A 20832-nucleotide genomic window follows, 5' to 3' on the forward strand; every position below is an offset into this window, starting at 1 on the left:
AGGGAGATTTGGAAGGTATCAGACTACAGGTGTAAGGTAGAATAGAGAATGTGTATCAGGGCCCTCCTGTGTGACAGGCATCATGCTAAACGATTGTCTAGTTAATGCTTTGTTTCATGTCCACATCTTTTTTAAACTTGGTTCTTACCCCTGCTTTACAGGTAGGGGAACTAGCCAAAGTTCAAAAAAGCTCAATTCTTCCTCTATCCCATATCCTGGGAATATGCAGCTAGGATTAAAGCCAAGCTTTGTTCATATTCAATAATGAGTGCCCACTTCAGAGGTCTACTAAGCTTAAAACTGTCTCTCTGGGACAGATTATACCAAAGCCATTTCTTCATAGTAAAAGAAAAAATTCAAAGATAACACATGGAAGGACTGAATCCACAGGTTGCTGTTACCCCGGATTTCCAGTATATGCTTCCAGTATATACTTAGCATCATCAGAACAGTGTGCAATCTGCGCAGCTCTCATGTCCCAGACCTCACATTGTTCATGGTTGATGTGGGGGTGGAGGAGGTCCCCAAGGTTGGCCTCAGCCTAAAGCTGTGTGCATTCCTGGAAGACTGTCATCCGAGATAATCAGGAGACCGTCTAATCCCTCATGACTCCCTTTGGGCACTGGTGACAGCCAGTCATGGTTCTTTAATCATACTGTAGAGCACTGGGGGGTTGCTTCCTCCTCATTCTGTACTAAAAGTACAAAAAGTAGGGAAGCCTGGCTTCTGAAGAGAAAAGCTTTGTGACAGCGGACTTGGGACATCTCCTCCTCTCCACTTTGAGACTTGAAGGGAATCCCTTGGGAAAAGCAGTGAAGCCTTAACCACCCTTTGTCTAAAGAGCAAGTGGGAGTAGCCTGCATTGTGTTCTGCCCGGTGCTCCTAAGAATGAAAAAGTCCTTCCAAAGCCACGCCGGAGTCTGTCCAGTTCAAACCACTCGCTGGATAGTAACGGGTTGACTGTTAAAGGGTATTCTGAGTCATGGCGATTGAAGCTACAAGGAACAGAAACTCATTAGCTCAAATGACACAGGGGTCACAGCAGTGAGTCGGAGACCTCAGGCCCAGATCAAAATGCATCAAAATGCCAGCACCTTCAGCCAGCTTCCAGCTCAGCTCCACATTAATTATATTTATTTAGTTAGTTGGGGGCAACACAGGGTGGTAGTGAGACCATTTGGCTGACTGGCTTGGTGTGTCTATTTGACTCAGAGTTCATGTTCTCACCACATGCAGCCAGACATTGCTTAGGGGTAAGTCCCCAGATCCTGAGCCATTCTACCCAGGGCCCATGACTCTGAAGGTAATTGAGCTTATCTAGCACAGTCTGGAGAAGGGAGAGCTCCCACAGCAGGGCAGAGAGATCAGCAGTAAGCCCCACCAGAAATGCAAAGTAGCTAACCCCCCACACACACCGGCACTGCTCCCCTTCACAGGCAGCCGCCCGCATCGCTGACATCTTTGACGTGGAACCCAACAAGATGTGCATTGGGAGTCGCTCCCATGCCTTTGCCACCGTGCTGTTCACGCCGCAGGCCATGCAGACCTACCAGTGCATCTTCGAGGCTACTTTGGATGGCTTGCCCAGGTACCAGCTAGCCCCTCCCCTGTGGCAGCAGGGCAGCCCACGGGCTGCGTAGGGAAGTGTTCCTGCCAGGTTGGTCTCAAGCCACCTTGCTCCTCCTGTCCCCTGCAGCAACCTGGCCCGGAGCCGAGGTCTTGTGTTTGACATCGTTGGTGAGGGGACCCTCCCTCGAGTGACTGTCGTTCGACCAACTCTATATAACCAACACGGAAACCCCCTGCTCCTGTTCAAGAGGCTTCTGCTGGGTCACTCAGAGAAACTGCCTCTCATCCTTAAGAACAACGGCACCATCCCTGCCCAGGTAACAGCTGAGGGTGGCACGTGGGGTGACATGTTAGCCAGATCCTGTTGCTTTATTCCGCCTCACAGTTTCTGAAGTCTCAGGCCACAGTCCTTGGTTCTATTGATTCTAGGCCCGTGGCGAGAAAGAACATTATGGTGGCACTAGCCTACATGGTTTTCATTATGGTGACTTTGTAAACGCCCTAGCCCAGTGGTTCTCAACCTTCCTAGTGCTGTGACCCTTTAACACAGTCCTTGTGTTGTTTAATACAGTCCAACTATACAGTTATTTTCATTGCTACTTCATGACTGTGATTTTACTACTGTTGCGAATCATAATGTAAATGTCTATGTTTTCTGGTGGTCTTAGGCAACCCCCGTGAAGGGGCTGTTCGACCCCCAAAGGGACCACGACCCATAGGTTGGAAAAATAATGTTGTTCTACAGTCTAGTTCAGCGAGGTCCTGCACCCACTAATTTTTTTTCTTAAGAGTTTTTGTGTAGTCAGCCCATATATGAACTTAAGAATCCTTCTGTTATGTTCCTTTAAAACGATCTCATTGGAAGGAGCTGCAGCGATGGCTCCTGGTTAAGAGCACTGGTTGCTATTACAGAGGAGCCAGGTTTGGTTCCCAGCACCCACATGGAGGCTCACAGCCATCTGTAACTCCAGTTCCAAGGGATCCAAGACCCTCTTCTGAACTCCACAGGCACCAAGCATACATGTGGTGTGCAGACACACATGCAGGCCAAACACCCACATACATATAGTAAAATATATCCAAGAAAGTTTTAATCTCATTGGAATCAAAATGAAAGCCTACAGGTTATCTGGGAGAATTCCTGGTTTCAGAGTAACTGTCCATCAGGGACAACATTCAGGATTCTTGTCCATTCATTAGACTTTTTCCTCCATGTTTCTAAAATGTAAGTTCCTCCATATAGTTTCTCTCTTTTACATTTATTTGTTATCTTGCGTGCATGTGCATACATGAGAATGTGGAGACCAGAGGATAACCACAGGAGTCACTCCCTCCTCCCACCCTGTGGCTCCCTGGGATTGAACTCAGGTTGTTGGGCTTAACGGCAAGCATCCTTTACCCACTGAGCCAGCTCAGCACCCCTCCATTCAGTTCCTTATTAGAGTTATTTCTAAATATGTAATCTCTTATTTCAGTGCAGTGCCTCTGTTTCTCCCTTCTTTGGGTCACTTTATTTTATTTTATAATCAGCATTGCTACCTTCTTAAAAAGTCAGATTTCTCACACCTGGAATCAAATGGCTGGCTTTAGCCCCACTTGCTTTCCAATGGACCCAAAACCACTTGTTTTCCTTAAGTTGGTCAGAGGTCCACCTTGTTTTCCCTCTCCTCTTGCTAGGATGTTTACCATGACTGCAGCAAATGCATAGTTCCTTGGAGAAGCTAGCTTCTAGGAAATGGCATTTATGCACTCCTTCATAGAATTATGGGTATTCATGTCCATTTCATTATTGGAATGTACTCTTCAACTGCCTCTCTGTGTAACAGAAGCATTGGCAACCACTGGCCACTAACTGTGTAGTCTGGAAGGTTGCCTGCGATCTCTGGGCCTACTGTGATCTCCAGTTCCTACTCAGATACTAAGGGATGGCCTGACTGACTACCTATTTTTCCTATCCAGGTCTAATGTTTATTGCATATCTCTCTTAAGACTCTCAAAACCATGGTTCCTAGAGCTAGGGATGTGGTTCCATAGGTAACGCTTTTAACGCGCCAGTATAAGAAACAGAGTACATCTCCTCAGAAGCCACACAAAGGCAGGACAGGGAGTGGCAGTTACCTGTAATCGCAACACTCAAGAGGCAGAGTCTGAAGATCCCCGGGGCAAACTGATTGGCTAGACGAGCCTGACTCAGTGAGCTCCGGGTTCAGCAAGAAACCCTGCTTATATATTAAGAGGAGAGCAATTGAGGAAGGCACACTGTCAACTTTAGGCCTCCACACACATGCATACCTGCACACACATGTGCAGCCACACACACATACCATTCACACATATTCATGCAAGAGAGAGAGAGAGAGAGAGAGAGAGAGAGAGAGAGAGAGAGAGAGAGAGAGAGAGAGAGAATAAAGTGAATACTCCACATAATGGCTTTGGAGATTCTTGCCCCCAAATACAGCACAATATCACAGCCCAGACTCCAAATTCCTGAGCAGCCTGTAAGCTCAACTCCTTAACCTGACTTTCTTCCTGCCAGTTGCATGTGGACCTGCGGGACCAACTGGGAGTCTTCTCTCTGAAAGGGAGACCCACCACCTCCTACATCTACATCATGGAGGAAAACAAACCAAATGAAAAAGGTGAGTGGCGAGCAGATGCCTCGGTAGGGCGATGGGTCTCAGAAGCTGGTTTGCCCTGCACCTCTCAGGACCAAGCCACAGCTGGTGCTTGGTCACATCACCGGAAGCCCAGTGGCCTAAGCTCATTCCCTCAAAGGGGCTGCTTTTTTTTTCCATCCCTGGTCTTCCTGGAGATGTATTCTCCTAAAGTGATTTTGAATTGTAACCTCTTGTCTTTGATTTACAGTCAAAAAGGCCCACACAGCCTCCCTGGTTGTTTCTCCTGGAGACACAGCTGAATTCGATGTCTTTTTCCACTCCAAGAAGCTTGGGAGGATGACAGGCACCATCCACCTGTCCGTGATCAACAACCAGTATGAGGAGACCATGATCCACCTGGTGGGGGAGAGCTACGAGGATGACATCACCTTGGACAACATCCATGGGCTGATAGGTTCCACCAGCCAGGAGGGCTCAACTATGTCTGAGGTCATAGAGATTGCCGAGGAAACATCCATGGAGGACCTGGTGGCAGGTGGGAGAAGCCGAAGTGATGTTGACAACTGTTGACTCCCATCATCCCAAGTGAGAGTGGGGTTTAAAAAGTTGGTGCAACCTCCTGAGAAGTTAGGAACAAGTCTTTTTATCAGTATGAGCTCTGCCGTGCTGGGCTCACTCACTCTTTCTGTCCTTCATTTATGTGTGAGTTCATGCAGTGAACTCTTACTTAGCACCAAGTGCAAGTACCAAGCCCTACACTGAGCCATAGACTTGCAGATTAATAAGAAAGTCTTCGCCTTTATTGGGGAGCTTATAGTTTGATGCTGGTGATCCTGTTCAGCTCTTTAGCAAATGCGTGCTTCCCGGCAGTTTCCCTGTCTCCGGCTTGTGGTTGGATTGTGTTGGCATTGGGGATTTCATCTGGAATGTGTGTAGGCTTCCTAAGTGAAATAGTGGGCTTGTCTCATTTGAGATGGGATGGGCATGTGCCCCCATCCTCACAGCCGGGCTACTTGATGAGCAGGCCAGCAGCCTACAGCATCACATCTCCCAGGAACTTGTCAGAAACGGGAATTTCAGACCTGCCCTGACCTTCGGGATCATAATCCACATTTGAACCCGATCCCTGGGTGATGATGTGTTCAAGCTTAAGACATGCCTCTCTGCAGTGTCTAAAGCACTGAACCTTCCACTTAGGGGCTGGACTCAGCAAAGGAAACATTTCATGTTACACTAATTACCAAAAAGCACTCTGACACTACGCCTGATTGCTTCAAAGTGAATTGTAAATTCTGCTTCAAAATTTCCACAGGAACTTAACAATAGTCCTGGAATGTATAATCAGGGGCTAAAATCAACACTCTTTCTGTAATTGGTGTTTCACTCCTGTCTGAAGCTATGGCATGGCTCTCTAGTCAGGGGTCAAACAGGAGCTAGCAGTAATCCAAGTTTAGAGATCAGACTCCATACCTATTATGGGATTTCCAGGTTAGCAAACCTGAATACAGGTATTCCAAAGAAAATTAAGTTCCAGATAAACAATAACTTTTAGTATATGTATGTCCCCAAAGTGTTGCATGGGACATCTTTATCATAAAGAATTACTCATTGTTTATCTCTAATTCAAATTTAATTGAGAACCCTATATTTTAACTGGCAATCTAACATTTCATTGCATTTTCTCACCAAACAAATGACATTAGGATGTTTATTTTCTCTTGAACAAATAGAAGAGCCAAGGTAGGTGGGTAGATAGAAGTGATAGGTAGATGGGTGGGTGCATGGATGAATGGATGGATGGGTGGGTAGATGGATGGATAGATGGATGGATGGATCAATCGACTGATTGATCAATTGAGTCCTGGGAGGCAGATCTTTCTACCCAAGGTTTTTTCATATATAACCATCCAAGGAGAAATGAGAAAACTGTGAATGAGATACAGTATCTTGTATCAAGATATGCCTCCCTCATAAAACAGGCTCTTAAGAGAGGCCAGAGAGGATTCACTGCCTTCTGCTCTGACCCCTAGCTGCCCTGTTGGACCACATCCAGTTTGGGTACTGCCACATTGGAAACAACTACACCGTGAGCTTCACCATCACCAACCACAGCCAAGTGAATGTGGTTCGGTTCGAGTGGCCCCTTTTAGCTACGCTGTCTTTCTCCCCACAGGTAAGCAAAAGGCACTCACTAGGTTCCAGAATCCCTCAGGCCTAAGCCAACCTCCACGTGGATACATAGAATGGGATGTGACACATCTTGAACTAAGAAACTTCCCAGTAGCCATCCCACACTCAGAGCCCCGTGGCCTAAGAGGAGTTTAACAAATCCTGCCGTGGGGAAGAATGTGAGGAATTTTCTGGAGGCCTGGATAAATGACGAGAGGCCCCAGCTTCCTGTTCCACAGTGTAGAGCTGTGTCCCTCTGTGCATGTGTTATTCAGAGCATGACCTCCAGCATTGGCTCAACAAACCAAGAATGGTGCTCCGTACCTGCAATCCTAACACATGAGAAGTTCAGGCAGAAATACAAGCTCAAGACCAGCCTGAGCTATATAGTGAGTTCCAGGCCAGCCTAGGCTCCTGATAGATTCCAACACCATCTCGGCCCAAATCCACCCCTAAGGAATTGCTACAGAAAACTAACTGCACAGTATATGCCATATCCAGTTCTAAAGCCTTGCCAATTTCATTTAATCTTTTTTTTAATTAACATTTGACCCATGAGTAAACAGAGAGTATAATGGATATGAGAGGATAATCTAAGCTGTCAAAGAGAGAGCAGTTCACTTACATTGTGGATGGTGTACATGGTGGTGGTGTTTGTACCTTTGTCTTTATCTAAGATAAATCACAAGTCATTTTATTCTACAAACCAAATGGGATCTCCTTTACATCCAGTGTATTTGAGCAATTTAAAGCTTTTTCATTCAAACTCACGGCAAACCGGACTCACCCTCCCAAGTGCTGGGATTCGTGGCCTGAGCCACTGTGCCTCTCTTTGTGATGACATTTTAAAGATTCTCTTGTATGTATTTAAGTCAATCTACCTATATAGGCCTGGATAATAGATTTCAAATCACCACCAGCCATCTAAGAACCTTAAGATTGAATTCTCCAAAATACAAATACCAGACTTTTCCCTAGGTAGGCCATCTCCACCCCGGCTGTTCCAAGGACGTGGTGGTGACTCTGAAGTCAGATGTGCCCATCAGCCTGAAGAAGATGGATGTCAAGTGCACGCTGTCCAAGATCGTGTTCCAACTCCCTGCAGACCAGGTCCCTGACTGGGATGACCGAATGCGCACAGTCAAATGGGTGGATGCTCCCCGGAATACACCTGGGAACTTGACTACAAAACGAAAAGTGAGTATTTGGGGAACAGGAAGCACCAACCTCACCCAGCCCACCATGCTCGAATGCTTCCTGCTCTCAATTGCAGTGTCTCGCTGTGGAAAACAGGAAAGGTCTGCATCTGACTTTAGTTTCAGAAACGGCAGACTAAATCTCCATACCCTTCCTAACAACACGCACTGCCTTAGTTGGCAGTTTAGCTTCAGTCTTCATAATGGCTGCAGCAAGTCCTTTCACCTTTTCCTTCAAAAGTGCCATTGCTAGTCGTGGCTTCCTATTTCCATCAGGTGTCTGGACTTAGAGATGTTAGACCTTTCAGTTCATGACGGGATCTCATCTTTGGCCCACACATGCCCTTGATGTTATCCCTTGCCATTTTCCTTTGAATCCTATGAGAAATTAGCTCATGCCCCAAAAGGGGACTAGGCCCTGAATAGCTGTGCAGCTCTGGCCGTTGCATCCCTTTGTCTTCCTCCTAGAGGTAATCACCATCCGAGTCACTGCCTGGATGGATGGTTTGTTGACCTGAGCATTCTAAAGGACTGGCATGTAGCCGGGAATTGTCAAAGGTCACTGTATGTGGATTACAGCGCTAGGTTATTTGGGGAACAAATGACAATTTTATAATATTAACGTATCTTCCCTATTAGCAAGGTATTTCTATTTTTAGATCTTCTCTAAGACTTGCAACTCTTCAATCCTTTAGTAGTAATAAACTTTTTCCATTGTTTTCTTTAACATTGTTGTTCAATTTCTTTTACTTTAATTTTTTTACTATTCAATTACTTTTTGTGGGTTTTTAAATTTGTTATTGCATGGATTTTATTAAATTACTTTTCTTTTCCCTCTAAAAATTTTATATATATTTTCAAAAAATCATCTATATGTATTTTTAGACATGTAGGGTTGGTAGTAATGCACCCCTTTAACTAATGATTCTTGTTTTTTGCACTTTTCTTACTCCATCTCACCAAAGTTTTAAATCTTTTCTCAACTAAACAATTCTGTTGGTCCTCTCCATTTGCAATTCATTTTCTGTTTAATACCTCTATGGTTCTTTCCTCTATGGTTCTCTTTTCTCTATCTTTAGTTCTTGTTCTTGTTTTTGTTTCTGAAACAAAGTCTCTCTATATAGCCCTGGCTGTCCTGGAACTCTCTCTGTAGACCAGGCTGGCTTCATATTCACAGAGATCTGCCTACCTCTGCCTCCTGAGTGCTGGGATTAAAGGTGTGCATTACAGTGCCCAGTTCCTCTATCTTCTTTAGGGTCCACTCATGACCATGTGGTCCCAATCCTCCCAGGAATTGCCTGTTGTTCAGTTGTTCTTTTTTATTCTAAGCTATTAGAGGTTTGCAAGTCATGTCTCCTGGAACTGCATGTGTGGGCTCATGTTCATTTCCATGGTAGATTAAAGGAGTGTGATGTTCCCAATGTTCCTGTGGGTTGCTGGCTTTGCACTGTTGAGGATGTGGCTGCTTTTGTTCCAGGTGATAGAGACAGACCCTGAGCCAGCCCACTCAATACTAGAAGAAAATTACCGAGAGCTGCGGATCCGGATCAGTGCCAACGTGGATTTTGCTTCATATCAGTGCAACACAAGTGATGTGTTCTTTAAGGAAACACTGGTTTACCAGACTCGAGTGTTTGAGTGAGTCACTAAAAGCTTTTAGACTACGAGGAAAACTCCCATTAAGGGCTAAACAGTTGAATTTTTATATTCTTTATATCTTTACATAAATATTTTGCATCTTTTAAAAAGAAAGTACATTAAATGAATGAGTTCTGATGAAATTTCTTTAAAATGCTTTTTAAAAATATTTTCATCCAGGCATGGTAATTCATTCTACAGGAGGCTGAGACCAGAAAATCTTGAGCTCCAATCCATAATGGCCTTTATAGTAGTAACACTCAATCTCAAAATGTATTGTTTGAAACAGGGTATCACTAAGTGTCTCTGCCTGGCCTGGAACTCACTATGTAGACCAGGCTAGCCTTGAACTCACAAAGATGAGCCTGACTCTGCCTCTCAAGTACTGGGATTAAAGGTGTGCACTACAACTAGCTGTATTTGTTTTCAATCTTTTTATTTTATATTTGCTTTTTAGCTAACATGTGAAAATGGTACATGTTTACAAGGTAGAGTATGCTATTTCAATACAAACATACAGTATGTAATGATTGGATCAAAATAATTAGCATTTCCATCTCTCAACATTTATCTGGAAGCAGAACCTTCAGACTCCTCTCCCCAGTTCCTCATAAAATATATGGTAGGCTTTTATAAACTGTAGCACCCTGACTTACTGCCCCCCCACTGCACTGCATTTTGGTACCTATTATCCAACCTCTCTCTATCCATGCCTTCCCTCTGACCTGTCCCAGCTTCCAGTAATCATTATGCTAAGCTCTTCTACTTTGAGATTAAATGTATTAACTTCCACATGTGAGAAAGAATGCATGGTGTGTGTCTTTCTGTGTCTATTTTTGTTCATCGTGGTATCTTCCAGCCTCATCTACTTGGTTGAAAAGGACAGACTTATAGAGAACAGTAAAGAGGTTTCTCAAAATGAAACTAAAAATAGACCTACCATGTGACCCAACTAGCTCACTTCTGGGTATACAGGAAGTTCAATCCACATGTCAAGGAGATGTTTGCACTCCCATGTGGACACTACAGAGCAGCCAAGACAAAGGGCCAGCCTGGGTATCCACTGTCAAATGAGTGAACAGAGAAAATGTGACATACTTATGTATGTGTGCAAAAGAATAGAATTCAGACATTCAAAAAACAAAAGTACTTAAGAAATGAAGTGACTTGCCTTTGAGAAACAATACAGCCGGTACTTGGGTGGGGTAAAAGTATGGACAGCACATTCTGAAATCTGCTGCTGATCCACCCACAGGTTTGACCTCGTTAACACAGGACATGTGCTGTTAGAATTCAACTGGATCTCGGAAGATACCTCCAGGGCAGTCAGTTTTGCCATGCCAGAAAATCAAGGTAAACTCAATGCCAGATAAACCCCAGGGCCTGAGCCGAGTCACCCATTCATAGAAGGCCAGCACTGCTCACAGGGCCTCCTAAGTAGCTAAGGAATGGCTTTGTGGGGTTCACAAAGCCATGTGGACCCGAGAGATAAATAGCTTGACCTCTTCCTGTCCCAGATTCCTTGCCCAGGCCTTCTACAGTCCCTCCAGAGTGATGGCTCATGTCACCTATCACTAGTACTCTGGTCTTCTGGTTCTTGACCTGGAAGATTGCGGACCACTTAAAAACTGGCATGTGGGACTAGAGAGACACCCCAGCAGTTAAGAGCACCTGCTACTTCTTACAGAGGACTCAGGCTCAGTTCCCAGCACCCACATGGTGACTTATAACTGTGACTCCAGTTGCAGGGGATCTGACACCCTCTTCTGATCCCTGTGGCACCAAAAATGCATGCATGTGGTGCATATATATACATGCAGAAAAAGCACTCAGACACATAAAATAAATCTTTTTTTAAAAAAGGGAAAACTATGAGTTATTTTCCCAGAAAATTTTATATATATATATATATATATATATATATATATATATATATATGCCAAAGTGTATAGCTTATATGCACGAAGCTCTAGCAAGGGGCCCAGCACCTGGTAGGTAAAGTGTTCATTGTTTTTTCAATTGTGGAGATTCACAGATGGTTCAAATGGGCCCTTATCCATGGACGCCCACTTTGTAAATCCCTATATTAGATCAATGGCTCTCCACGAATTCTGTTCACAGACCATTATTTTGGTGCAGAAGATCCACAAACCCCTTCTTGACCCACTCTCTCTGAGCCAGAAGGAAATAAATCTGAAGACATCATAAAATGAATAGATGTGTTTTTCACAAGTCACCTGTGAAATATGAGTTGATTGCTTTCCTTTTGTGTCCAGGGTTAAACATGCTTGCTATAAGAGCTGGGTCCACAGATATCACAGAAGGTCCCTAAGGGCTTGTGAGTGGGCTGCCGCCCATTGCCACTGCAGATTATCACCTTTTCTCCATCTTCCCTCAGGTTCCAGCCAGAAAGATCAGCTTAGTCAGGGCACAGGCAGCACCCTGGACAGCGCCTTGGACCACTGGACGGACCAATGTCCCTCGCCCTTCTCAGTGGAACCCTCCTCAGGCTTTGTGCCCGTAGGGAAGACTCAGAAGCTCAAAGTGAAGTTCTCCCCGATGGACATTGGGGAGTTTGAGAGCACCCTGTACTGCCAGTAAGAAATGTGTCCTCCAAGCCCCCAGCTCTTACCCGCCTTGTCCACCCCACCACTGTCCTTCTTTCCTATTCTACACACCTCAGAGCCCAGTAGTGGAAAGGGGCCGGCCTTTAGAGAACAAGGAGAATGTTGTCTAAGCTCTGCTCACCAACTCTCCTGTCGCCTCCGACTGCGTACTGGCCCCTTCCTGGCCGCATTCAGGACTCCACTAAATGAGAGTAATTTGCAACCAGGCCGCATCTACGCTTTGGGAAAGCTTCCTTCTGTGTTCTCTGAGACTCCATTGTCTCCTATACAAACTTCAAGCAGCAATCCTTATCATGTAGAATTATTTGGAATACTAACTGAGCTAATTTAAGCAAAGAACTTGGAGCAATGCCTGGCCCACAATAAGCTCAATAAACAAAGATAGGAAGGGAAATTGGGTTGGTGGACGTGGTCTGGTCTGGCGTCTGGTAAGTGAAAAAAAAATAAGCAAATACATACATACATCAGTGAAAGTCCTAGATGCCAAGAAGGATTCCAAAGAGGAATTCTTCTAGAAGCCTTGGCCTAGGATGACGGAGACCTACATGAGCTGTCAGAGCTTCCCTGAGCCCCTGCTTTCATACCACAGAAACCCCTGCCACACTAAGGCCACCTCAGCTCGGCCCTGGAGCTGAATCTGTTCACATGCATCAAGTCTACAAGGGTCTTACAATAATTTTTTTTAGGATTTCCAGGTCCTTCTCTGTAATCTATTGGGTACCTAGGAGTGGACCCAGAGGATAAGCACTAATTTACAATTAATTTACAACTAATACTGATAGGAGGAAAAAACTTGGAGCCACATGTAAATACACAGAGGGACCCCAATTCAGGATCTTCATACTCAACCCACTCATCCATTCAACAATTAGTTAATGAGTACGTACCATGTAGAATTGCCAGTCAAGGCACAATATGATTGCTGATCAAGAAAAACCCACCCTCTGCTCATATGGAACTCACATTCTGGTGGACAGAATATTCATGTCCAACCAACTAAGAAAGCAGCAGCAGAATATAAAATCAAAATTAAAATAAGCTTGTCATTTCAGAATTCCTAACCTGCCATCAGGAGAGCAAGGCCCTATGCTGGTAACAAAAGGGCGAAGCATCCTGCCATTCTGCCATTTTGACCTGAAGGACTCAGACTACATCAGCGGTCATCGGCGCAACCCAGAGCTCCGAGGACCAAGTGTTGGGGCTCTAGACCCAAACACCCGGGTGATCGAGTTCACCAGTGTGGGTATAGGAGGAAAGAATCTCCGGTGAGTCATAGTGGGTTTGCATTGATTGAATCCATGCCAGTCAGTCCTTCTGAAGAACTCAGAGGAAGAATTCAGAGAGACTAGCTAACCTAAAAGCAGTTTTGAAGTCCTAAGGGTTTCCTGTAGGTATTTAACGTCAGAGAACTGGTACATGAATGAAGCTGGGTTCTGTGTCCACAGTTTTGGCTGTAGATTCCCTCACCCCCACCTTGACCACAGAGCATCCTTGGACACATATGGCCTTGGGAGCATTATCACTCCAAAGCCCAGGACTCCAACTACCTTTTAGATGCTAGGGGGAGATGGCATTTTTATTTCTACAGTAATGAAGTTCTCAGATCATTTCTGGCTCCTAGGGAGAGACAGTGACAGTTCTGGGGTCTACCTAAGTTTTCTTGAATTTTTTTAACTACCCTCTCACTTCCTGCTATCGATTTTCCCCCCTTTGTCCAGGACCTTTACCATCCTGAACCCGACCAACAGCACCTACTCTTTCTGCTGGACCTCTGAAGAAACGGAAAGTCTCCAGCACCCGCCAGCCTTTGTGTGCCTTACAGAAAAGGGTGTCATCCACCCTGAAAAGAAAGCCGAGGTGTGTGTGTGTGGCCAGGGACCCAGAAATTCTAGCCATCTCTGCATAGCAAGTGTGTGAAGAGAGAATAGCATTGATGAGAATCATTGGTCGACTAGTGTTTACTGAGTGGCCACCATGTACAATCCTGGTGAGCAAGAGACATCTGCGCTCTCTTGGATGGTTGTGGAGAAAGCCCTAGTATTTCAGGGATTTTATGAGACTATTAAAGGAGCAGATGGGAACCAGACACGAACATCTGGGGCTTCCTGGGCTCGTGGGATGAGGACCTAAAAAAAAAAAAAGAACTATCTGTATCTCAAAGACAGACAGCAGTAAAGGTACATGTTTTTACTTTCCCAAAGAAGGAGGCAAAACGTAAGAACAGAGTCCTAACTTGTGGCTTAGTCCTAAATGTCTCCACAGTAATACAGGGCAGGGAGTCAGATTTATGTGTGAACTTGACAGTCAAAGCATTCTCGTAGGCTCTATGGCCAGCAAGTTCGACAGAAAATCTTACACATAGCAATAAACCCATGAAATGGAAATTATGAATTCAAATACCTCCGGGAAGCTGGTGAGGTGTCTCAGCAGGAAGGGGGTGATTGCTGCCAAGCTTGAGACCCACATGATGGATGGAGAAAGCCAACTCCCACAAGTTGTCCTCTGACCTCCATATGTGTGCTGAGCACACAAGCACCCACCCACCCCCATCACCCACCCCACCCCACCCCTCACACACAGGGTGGGGGAGGTAAGAATAAATTAAAATGCTGGTGTTGGTTCTGGAGAGACAACAGTTAAGAATGCTTTTTATTCTTGCAAAGGACCCAAGTTCAGTTCCCAGCACCCATAACAGGCCTATAACCCCAGCTCCAAATGATCTGTCACCTCTGACCTCTGGACACCTGCGATCATATGCACATACCCACACCTAAACACCTACATACACATAATTAAGAATAAAATCTTTTTAAAAAATATTTAATGCCTTCTGTAAGGTCACCCAAATGAACAAAGCCAGCCAGGGGGAAAATGACAGGCAGTGCTGGCATCAAGGCCCACTGGCTTTACATCTCCTCTGGCAGATGATCACCACACAGACAAATAGACCCAGGAAGACCTGTTCTCCTAGACTTTTCTGGAAACACCAAATTTCTGTATTTCTGTGTGAATCTCTCTATCCTATGTATTGGTAGTTAGCTCATTATTTTTAACCCCCTCCAAACAAAATGAAGCATATCTGTAGACTCTCCACTTGGCTTCTGCATATTGACAGTGTTCAAAGCCATCTAGTTCAACATAGGATCCAGGACCACCATAGCTGTGGTTCTGCTTAGATAGACTCCTTCTCCATAGCTCAGAAATGTATCAAAAACCAACTCCTAGAGAGGCAAGTTGCAGAATCTGTCATCCAAGATTGTGCTGGTTTGGGGCAAGAGTAGTGTCATTCAAGTGACATATTTCCAGAACATCATTCCTGCATTATCTTGTCATTGGCATGGACCTTACCAAATGCTATCGTTCTTCCATCCAATCCTGATCAACCAAGTACAAAGAGACTCATTCAGGTTCGCTTCCCCCGGGGGGAAGGGAGCCAAACACCTATGGTAGCTTTTGAGAATGGACTCTCCTACCAGGTCTTTCTGCTTCTTTCTAGAAGTCTGCTCCATTTTCTCTCTACCAGCCAGTTTCTTCCTATCCTCATTAGTGATGTTTTTGCTCCTTTGTATCTTCACTTAGCAAATAGACTGTGGCATGCCATGGCCCAGCTCATCCTCAAGGAATCCATCCCATCAATGTCACTGCTGTCCAGCCCAGTCACTCATTATCTTTTTCTGACTTTCAGAGACAGGCAGGCAGGCGGGCGGGCAGGCGGGCGGGCAGGCAGAGGAGAGAGAGAAAGATCTTGTTGCCCTGGTAGTGATTTTGAATTGGGCTCTATGTCAGACTGTTGACAGACATGTAGGTTGTCTTTCTTTGGTAAGGGTGCAAGTTCCGGTCCCCTGTGCTACAATCGTGCCATCCCAAAGAATGGCACAGACTACAATATAATCATGACGCACAGGCTGTGGGTGTGGCAGACGGCTCCGCTCTTCCAAAGGCAGGGCAAACTGGTTGACGTTGCTGATAGAGCCACACCTGCTTTAGATGGTAATGATAACCTGGGGAAATGTCACTTCTTATGGCCCTCATGCTAGGAGGTCTCCAAAGGGACAAAGAAGAAGCTCACTGTCCTTTTCCGAATTGTCTTCTTAGGTTATGTTCCAGTTCCTGCCTGCTCACCTGGACATCACAGAGGCACTCTGGACGTTCTCTATCCCAGAGCATAATATCTCGGTCCCCTTCCTGCTGGTGGGCAAAACCACAGACCCCCTCATATCTCTTGACAAGTCACATCTCAACTTCAGCTCTCTCCTCATTGGTAAGAAGGCCCAGTCAGTTTTTCATTTTGAGCTGGCATGACCTTAGGTCATCAAGGACTCCAGGAACAGACCATCATAGGACACTCCTCTTGGAACCTTCTAGAAATATATCAGAAAGACTCCGTCACTTATCAGAGAACCATATAATAGTTTCTTCTGAATCTCATTTCCATCAACTGTCTTTGGCAGCCACACCCTAACACCTTGGGAATACCTGGGAGGTTTGTTATAGAGTCTCATGGGCAGGTTCCTTTGGGTCCTGCACTGATTCTTCATCTTTAGAGCTGTGTGTTTTGTCCATGTCTCTCACCTCCAGGCCGTGGGCTGTGTTTTATTGGTGCTTGGTCTGTTCCACCATGTTCAGATTCCTCTACCGTCTTTTCATGCATTCACTGGGTCAGAAATTGTTACTGATGGGCTGAAGGGAGGTGTGGCTCGGTGGGGTGCTTGGCAAGCATGCGCAAAGCCCTGGTTCAATCTCCAGATCAGGGGGTGGGGAGATACCAGATTGGCCCAAATACTCCTTTGTGGGATGGGAATACACTAAAATAAAGCACAAAGTTCTCGGGTTAACATTCTAATCATGGGATGGAGACTAACAAAACCAAGTAAAATATATAGTAAATCAGAGGCTGCTGTGTGTTATAGGAAAGAACGCAGCAGGGTAGAAAGAAGAGGGATGTGGTAGATGCTGACAAGGTAACATTCCAGCAGAGACCTGTGGTGTAGAGGAAGCAGCCACCAGATATAATAACTCTGTGTGTCTTTCATGTGGATATGAGTGGGACATGTAAAATACAACTAAGGCCAAAGAATTTTCAAGTGATTAGTTAGATGTTTATTTAGACAACAATATTCTGCCGGCCGGTGGTGGCGCACACCTTTAATCTCAGCACTCGGGAGGCAGAGGCAGGAGAATCTCTGTGAGTTCGAGGCCAGCCTAGTCTACAAAGTGAGTTCCAGGAAAGGCGCAGAACTACATAGAGAAACTCTGTCTTGAAAAACCAAAACAAATATATATATATATATATATATATATATATATATATATATATATATATATATTCTTGATAGTAAGCCAAACAATATGAAGAGTTTAACCCACAAATGCAGTGATTTATATTTCAGTATAATCATTATATCAATAATGAAGAACATATGTTCATGCTAATGTACCAAAAAGTCATTGCTAAAATTCATCAAAAGTTCTTCCCTATCCCCACCCTCAAAAACCCTCCAGTAATAAAACAAGAGTTGGAGGGAAAACATAAAGAATATTAACCTATAGCAAGAGACAAGCAAATGGTGTCCTGTGGTAAGTCACTGAAACTACTAGAATTAAAATGAGTTAGACAAGAGTACTTACCATGACCTCTATAACCAAACATTTTCTTAGAGATTTTAACAAATAGGAAAAATCAAAAAATAAGCACAATGGGCATTAACTTTAAGGGAGAAAGAAAAAAATCATCTAAGTTGCTGTGACTAATCACTTTGTACACATAAAGCCTCAAGAGTCAAGAGAGAGAAACTACTAGAATTGAGATAATTTGGTAAAACGAGTGAGACAAATGTGCAAAAAATGAACAGTTTCGTCCCATTTTGTTGTAAATACCTAGAAGCAAAAACAAAAGTAAAAACCAGTTACTGCTAACTAAGTGTACAATATCCAAAGATAAATCCAATTCCTAAGACCTATATGTCAAGAGTTAAATCATATTAGCATGCTTCCAAATAAGGGCTAAACATTTGGTTAGTTCTCCCAAAATTAAATGCAATTTTAATCAGATTTCAATTAGAATCCCAGCTAGGTTTCCACAGGATTCACAGTTAATTTCAGATAGACTTGATGTTAGTATAGCTATGTCCCAAGTAGTACTTGGTTCACATTTATGCTAATAAAAGTTATTTGTGAAATCTGAGAGCCTCAATCTCTAAAGGACTGAGGAAGAGAATTGGATAAGTTGATCCTAAAGTTTTATAGGCAAATGTTTGTTTGGTTGTTTGGTTTTGGTTTGTTTGTTTGTTTGTTTGTTTTCCAAGACAGGGTTTCTCTGTGATACCGTCCTGGCTGTCCTGGAACTCACTCTGTAGCCCAGGCTGGCCTCGAACTTACAAAGATCCACCTGGCTTCTCAAGTGCTGGGATTAAAGTCATGTGCCACCGCCGCCCAGAGCAAATAAATGTTTTAACATTAGCCAAAGAGAAAACAAAAGAATGAATCAGGACCCTGCACAGGAAAGCCCAGGGTCATCCAAGGTCAAATTCAAAAGAAGAATTCTTTATGGAGATGTGGGCCATCGAAGGGGATGAGGAGGATAATGACCCAAGAAGACATTACAACTCCTGAGTGAAGGAGCAAGGGAAGAGAACGGTGTCAGGAGCGTCCCAGCAGGGCTGTGGCCAGGTCAGAGAACCTACCTTCTCGACAGAGCAGTCAGTTAGGGAAGAGACATTCTAGAAGGAAGATGTGGAACCCCTCCAGGAGGAAGGTCCCTGGAAAAGCAAAAGGAAGGAAATGAGGCAGTCCATGGCTACCCTGAGACTGCTCTGTGAAGCCTTCCTCTTACATGTGGGCCGTTATCTGCTACAGTATCTCAGTGACCAGGCAAGAGGCCTTTGCTGAGGGCTGCTGTTTCCTCCCCAGGCAGAGAAGTCCGAGAGACTGTGAAGATCATCAACAAGGAGGAGCATGGGTTCAATTTTGCCTTCCAGGATAACTCTCGTTTTTCTGAAGGATTCAACAACAGCCTGGTTGTGTGTCCCATGGAAGGCTGGATCCCACCACTGTCCAGGTAAGTACAAAGGACGTCCTCGGGATGCATGCAGGGTCCCAGGCCTTTCATTTATTAAAAAATCTCTTCTGGGTCATCAGGATGACTCAGTGGTAAAGGCACCTGCCACCATGCCTGACAACCTGAGTTCAATCCCCAGAACCTAAATGTCCATGGGAGGAGAGAACTGACTCCCACAGGTTATCCTCTGACCTCCCTCCACACGTGTACTGCTGATGTACACATGCATGTGCACGCACACACACACACACACACACACACACACACACACACACACACACACACACCAAAAACAAATCCTAAAGAAAGAAAAATGAAAACCTCTCCCAACTCTAATATATATGCGATTTCATCTCTCTTCTGCCCGACTCCCCTTGATAAATTATGGGGCATTGAAATTTTTCATTTTTTTTAATGTGTGAATGAGTGGTTTGCCTACATGTCTGTCTGTGCACCATATGTGCAACATGCTGCTGAGGGCAGAAGAGGGCATCAGATTCCCTAGGACTCGAGTTACAGACAGTTGTGAGCTGCCATGTGGGTGCTGAGAGTTGAACCCTGGTCCTCTGGAAGAGCAGCTAGTGCTCTTAACCACTGAGCCACCTCCCCAGCCCTAATCCTAATCTTCATCTTAATATTTTTCTCATGTCCATAGCCTTTTCCTTGTGGTCTTGTGCATATGAATCCACAAAGCAGTACCAAGCTTTGCCTGGAAAATCTTTATAATTCACTTAATTTGGAGTGGTGGTGGTGGTGGTGTCCTTTGTTCAGAGTGTATCTAATATCCAGTGGACTCTTGTTTTATTAGATTTTAACAGGCCAGCCTAGTCAATTAATCTGCTGTCTTGTTTCCCTATCAGTTTCCCAATTGATATTTTCTTCACACCAAAGCAAGAAGGAGATGTGAACTTTAATTTGATCTGTAATGTAAAAAGGAAAGCCCACCCTCTGACACTAAATGTCAAGGCCGAGGGCTACACAATGAACGCAGAAGTCAAGTGCAGAGACAGGACAGGCTCCACCACCCTCTTGATGTCCAACCAGATCAACACCATCAACTTCTATGAGGTAAGGGGTAACAAGACCATCACTATCTCTCTACCTTTAGCTAGGGGACATGGTACAGTGAGTATGAGCTGAGTCTTCCTGTCTCAAATACTAGAGAGACCAAACAAATCCACCCTCAGAATTATGATGGGAATGTTTTTATTATTTTTTGGAGGATGAATATGACATGAACACTTGGCATTAAACAAAAAGGAAAGGTTTTCACTACCAAGAAAGATCTAAAAATTAAATTACCAACTTACACGCCAGATATAGGAAGACCCCACCACTTGGTGGGTCTTGCTAGAATATCGAATTCCCTTCAGTTAATAACGCCCAGCTTAGCAATATCACTCTTCATCCTTATTTCCCAAAGAACTTTTCTGCCTAAACAGGGTATCTATGGTTTTTTCATTCTCTGCTCTGTTCTCCCTCTGTCTCTCAGGTAGAGTTAAATGAATGTGTGCAGTGTGAATTCAACTTCATCAACACTGGCAAGTTCAACTTCAGCTACCAGGCAGAGCTCTCTGGGCCAAAAGCCCTGTTGCAGTACTTGGACTTCACGCCCACCGACAATAGCGTAGATGTGGGGCAGTCAGAACCTGCCAACCTGTCTTTCCAACCATATCAAAAGTGTGTCTTGAAGGGCCTGGAGCTCAGAATCAAGGTGAGACCATTTAATGTTTTCCAGACGCTAAAAGAATCTGTGGTTGTGGCCCCAGCTGGTTAGTTTAAGCAGTTTCTACAGGGTGGTTGATTTGGAGACAGCTCCACAAGCTCCGGAACAGAAGCCTCAGCAGTGTCAGCCAGAAAGCAAATAACGGACCACACACTGTTCAGACATTAAACTAAGTGGGAGGGCTGGATAGGGCAGAGAAGGTATACACACAGCACTCTCCGAGATGAGGTGT

At 44.6% G+C, this 20832-nt stretch overlaps 1 protein-coding gene across 2 annotated transcripts in view; it reads left to right on the forward strand.

The window, feature by feature from the left end:
- Hydin (HYDIN axonemal central pair apparatus protein) overlaps positions 1-20832 on the forward strand; it is a 358418-nt gene that overhangs the window by 313364 nt on the left and 24222 nt on the right. For both annotated transcript variants that reach the window (XM_042277692.2, XM_015992939.3), the window contains exons 61-75: positions 1437-1588; positions 1697-1886; positions 4106-4208; positions 4435-4722; positions 6218-6360; positions 7335-7553; positions 9030-9190; positions 10446-10543; positions 11589-11787; positions 12870-13082; positions 13536-13674; positions 15913-16078; positions 18727-18874; positions 19735-19942; positions 20367-20588. In XM_042277692.2, coding sequence (XP_042133626.1) covers positions 1437-1588; positions 1697-1886; positions 4106-4208; positions 4435-4722; positions 6218-6360; positions 7335-7553; positions 9030-9190; positions 10446-10543; positions 11589-11787; positions 12870-13082; positions 13536-13674; positions 15913-16078; positions 18727-18874; positions 19735-19942; positions 20367-20588 — 2649 coding nt within the window. The remainder of the gene's footprint in view (positions 1-1436; positions 1589-1696; positions 1887-4105; positions 4209-4434; positions 4723-6217; positions 6361-7334; positions 7554-9029; positions 9191-10445; positions 10544-11588; positions 11788-12869; positions 13083-13535; positions 13675-15912; positions 16079-18726; positions 18875-19734; positions 19943-20366; positions 20589-20832) is intronic.

Source organism: Peromyscus maniculatus, chromosome 5 (genome assembly GCF_049852395.1).
Source record: "Peromyscus maniculatus bairdii isolate BWxNUB_F1_BW_parent chromosome 5, HU_Pman_BW_mat_3.1, whole genome shotgun sequence".
Classification (NCBI taxonomy): Eukaryota; Metazoa; Chordata; class Mammalia; order Rodentia; family Cricetidae; genus Peromyscus; species Peromyscus maniculatus.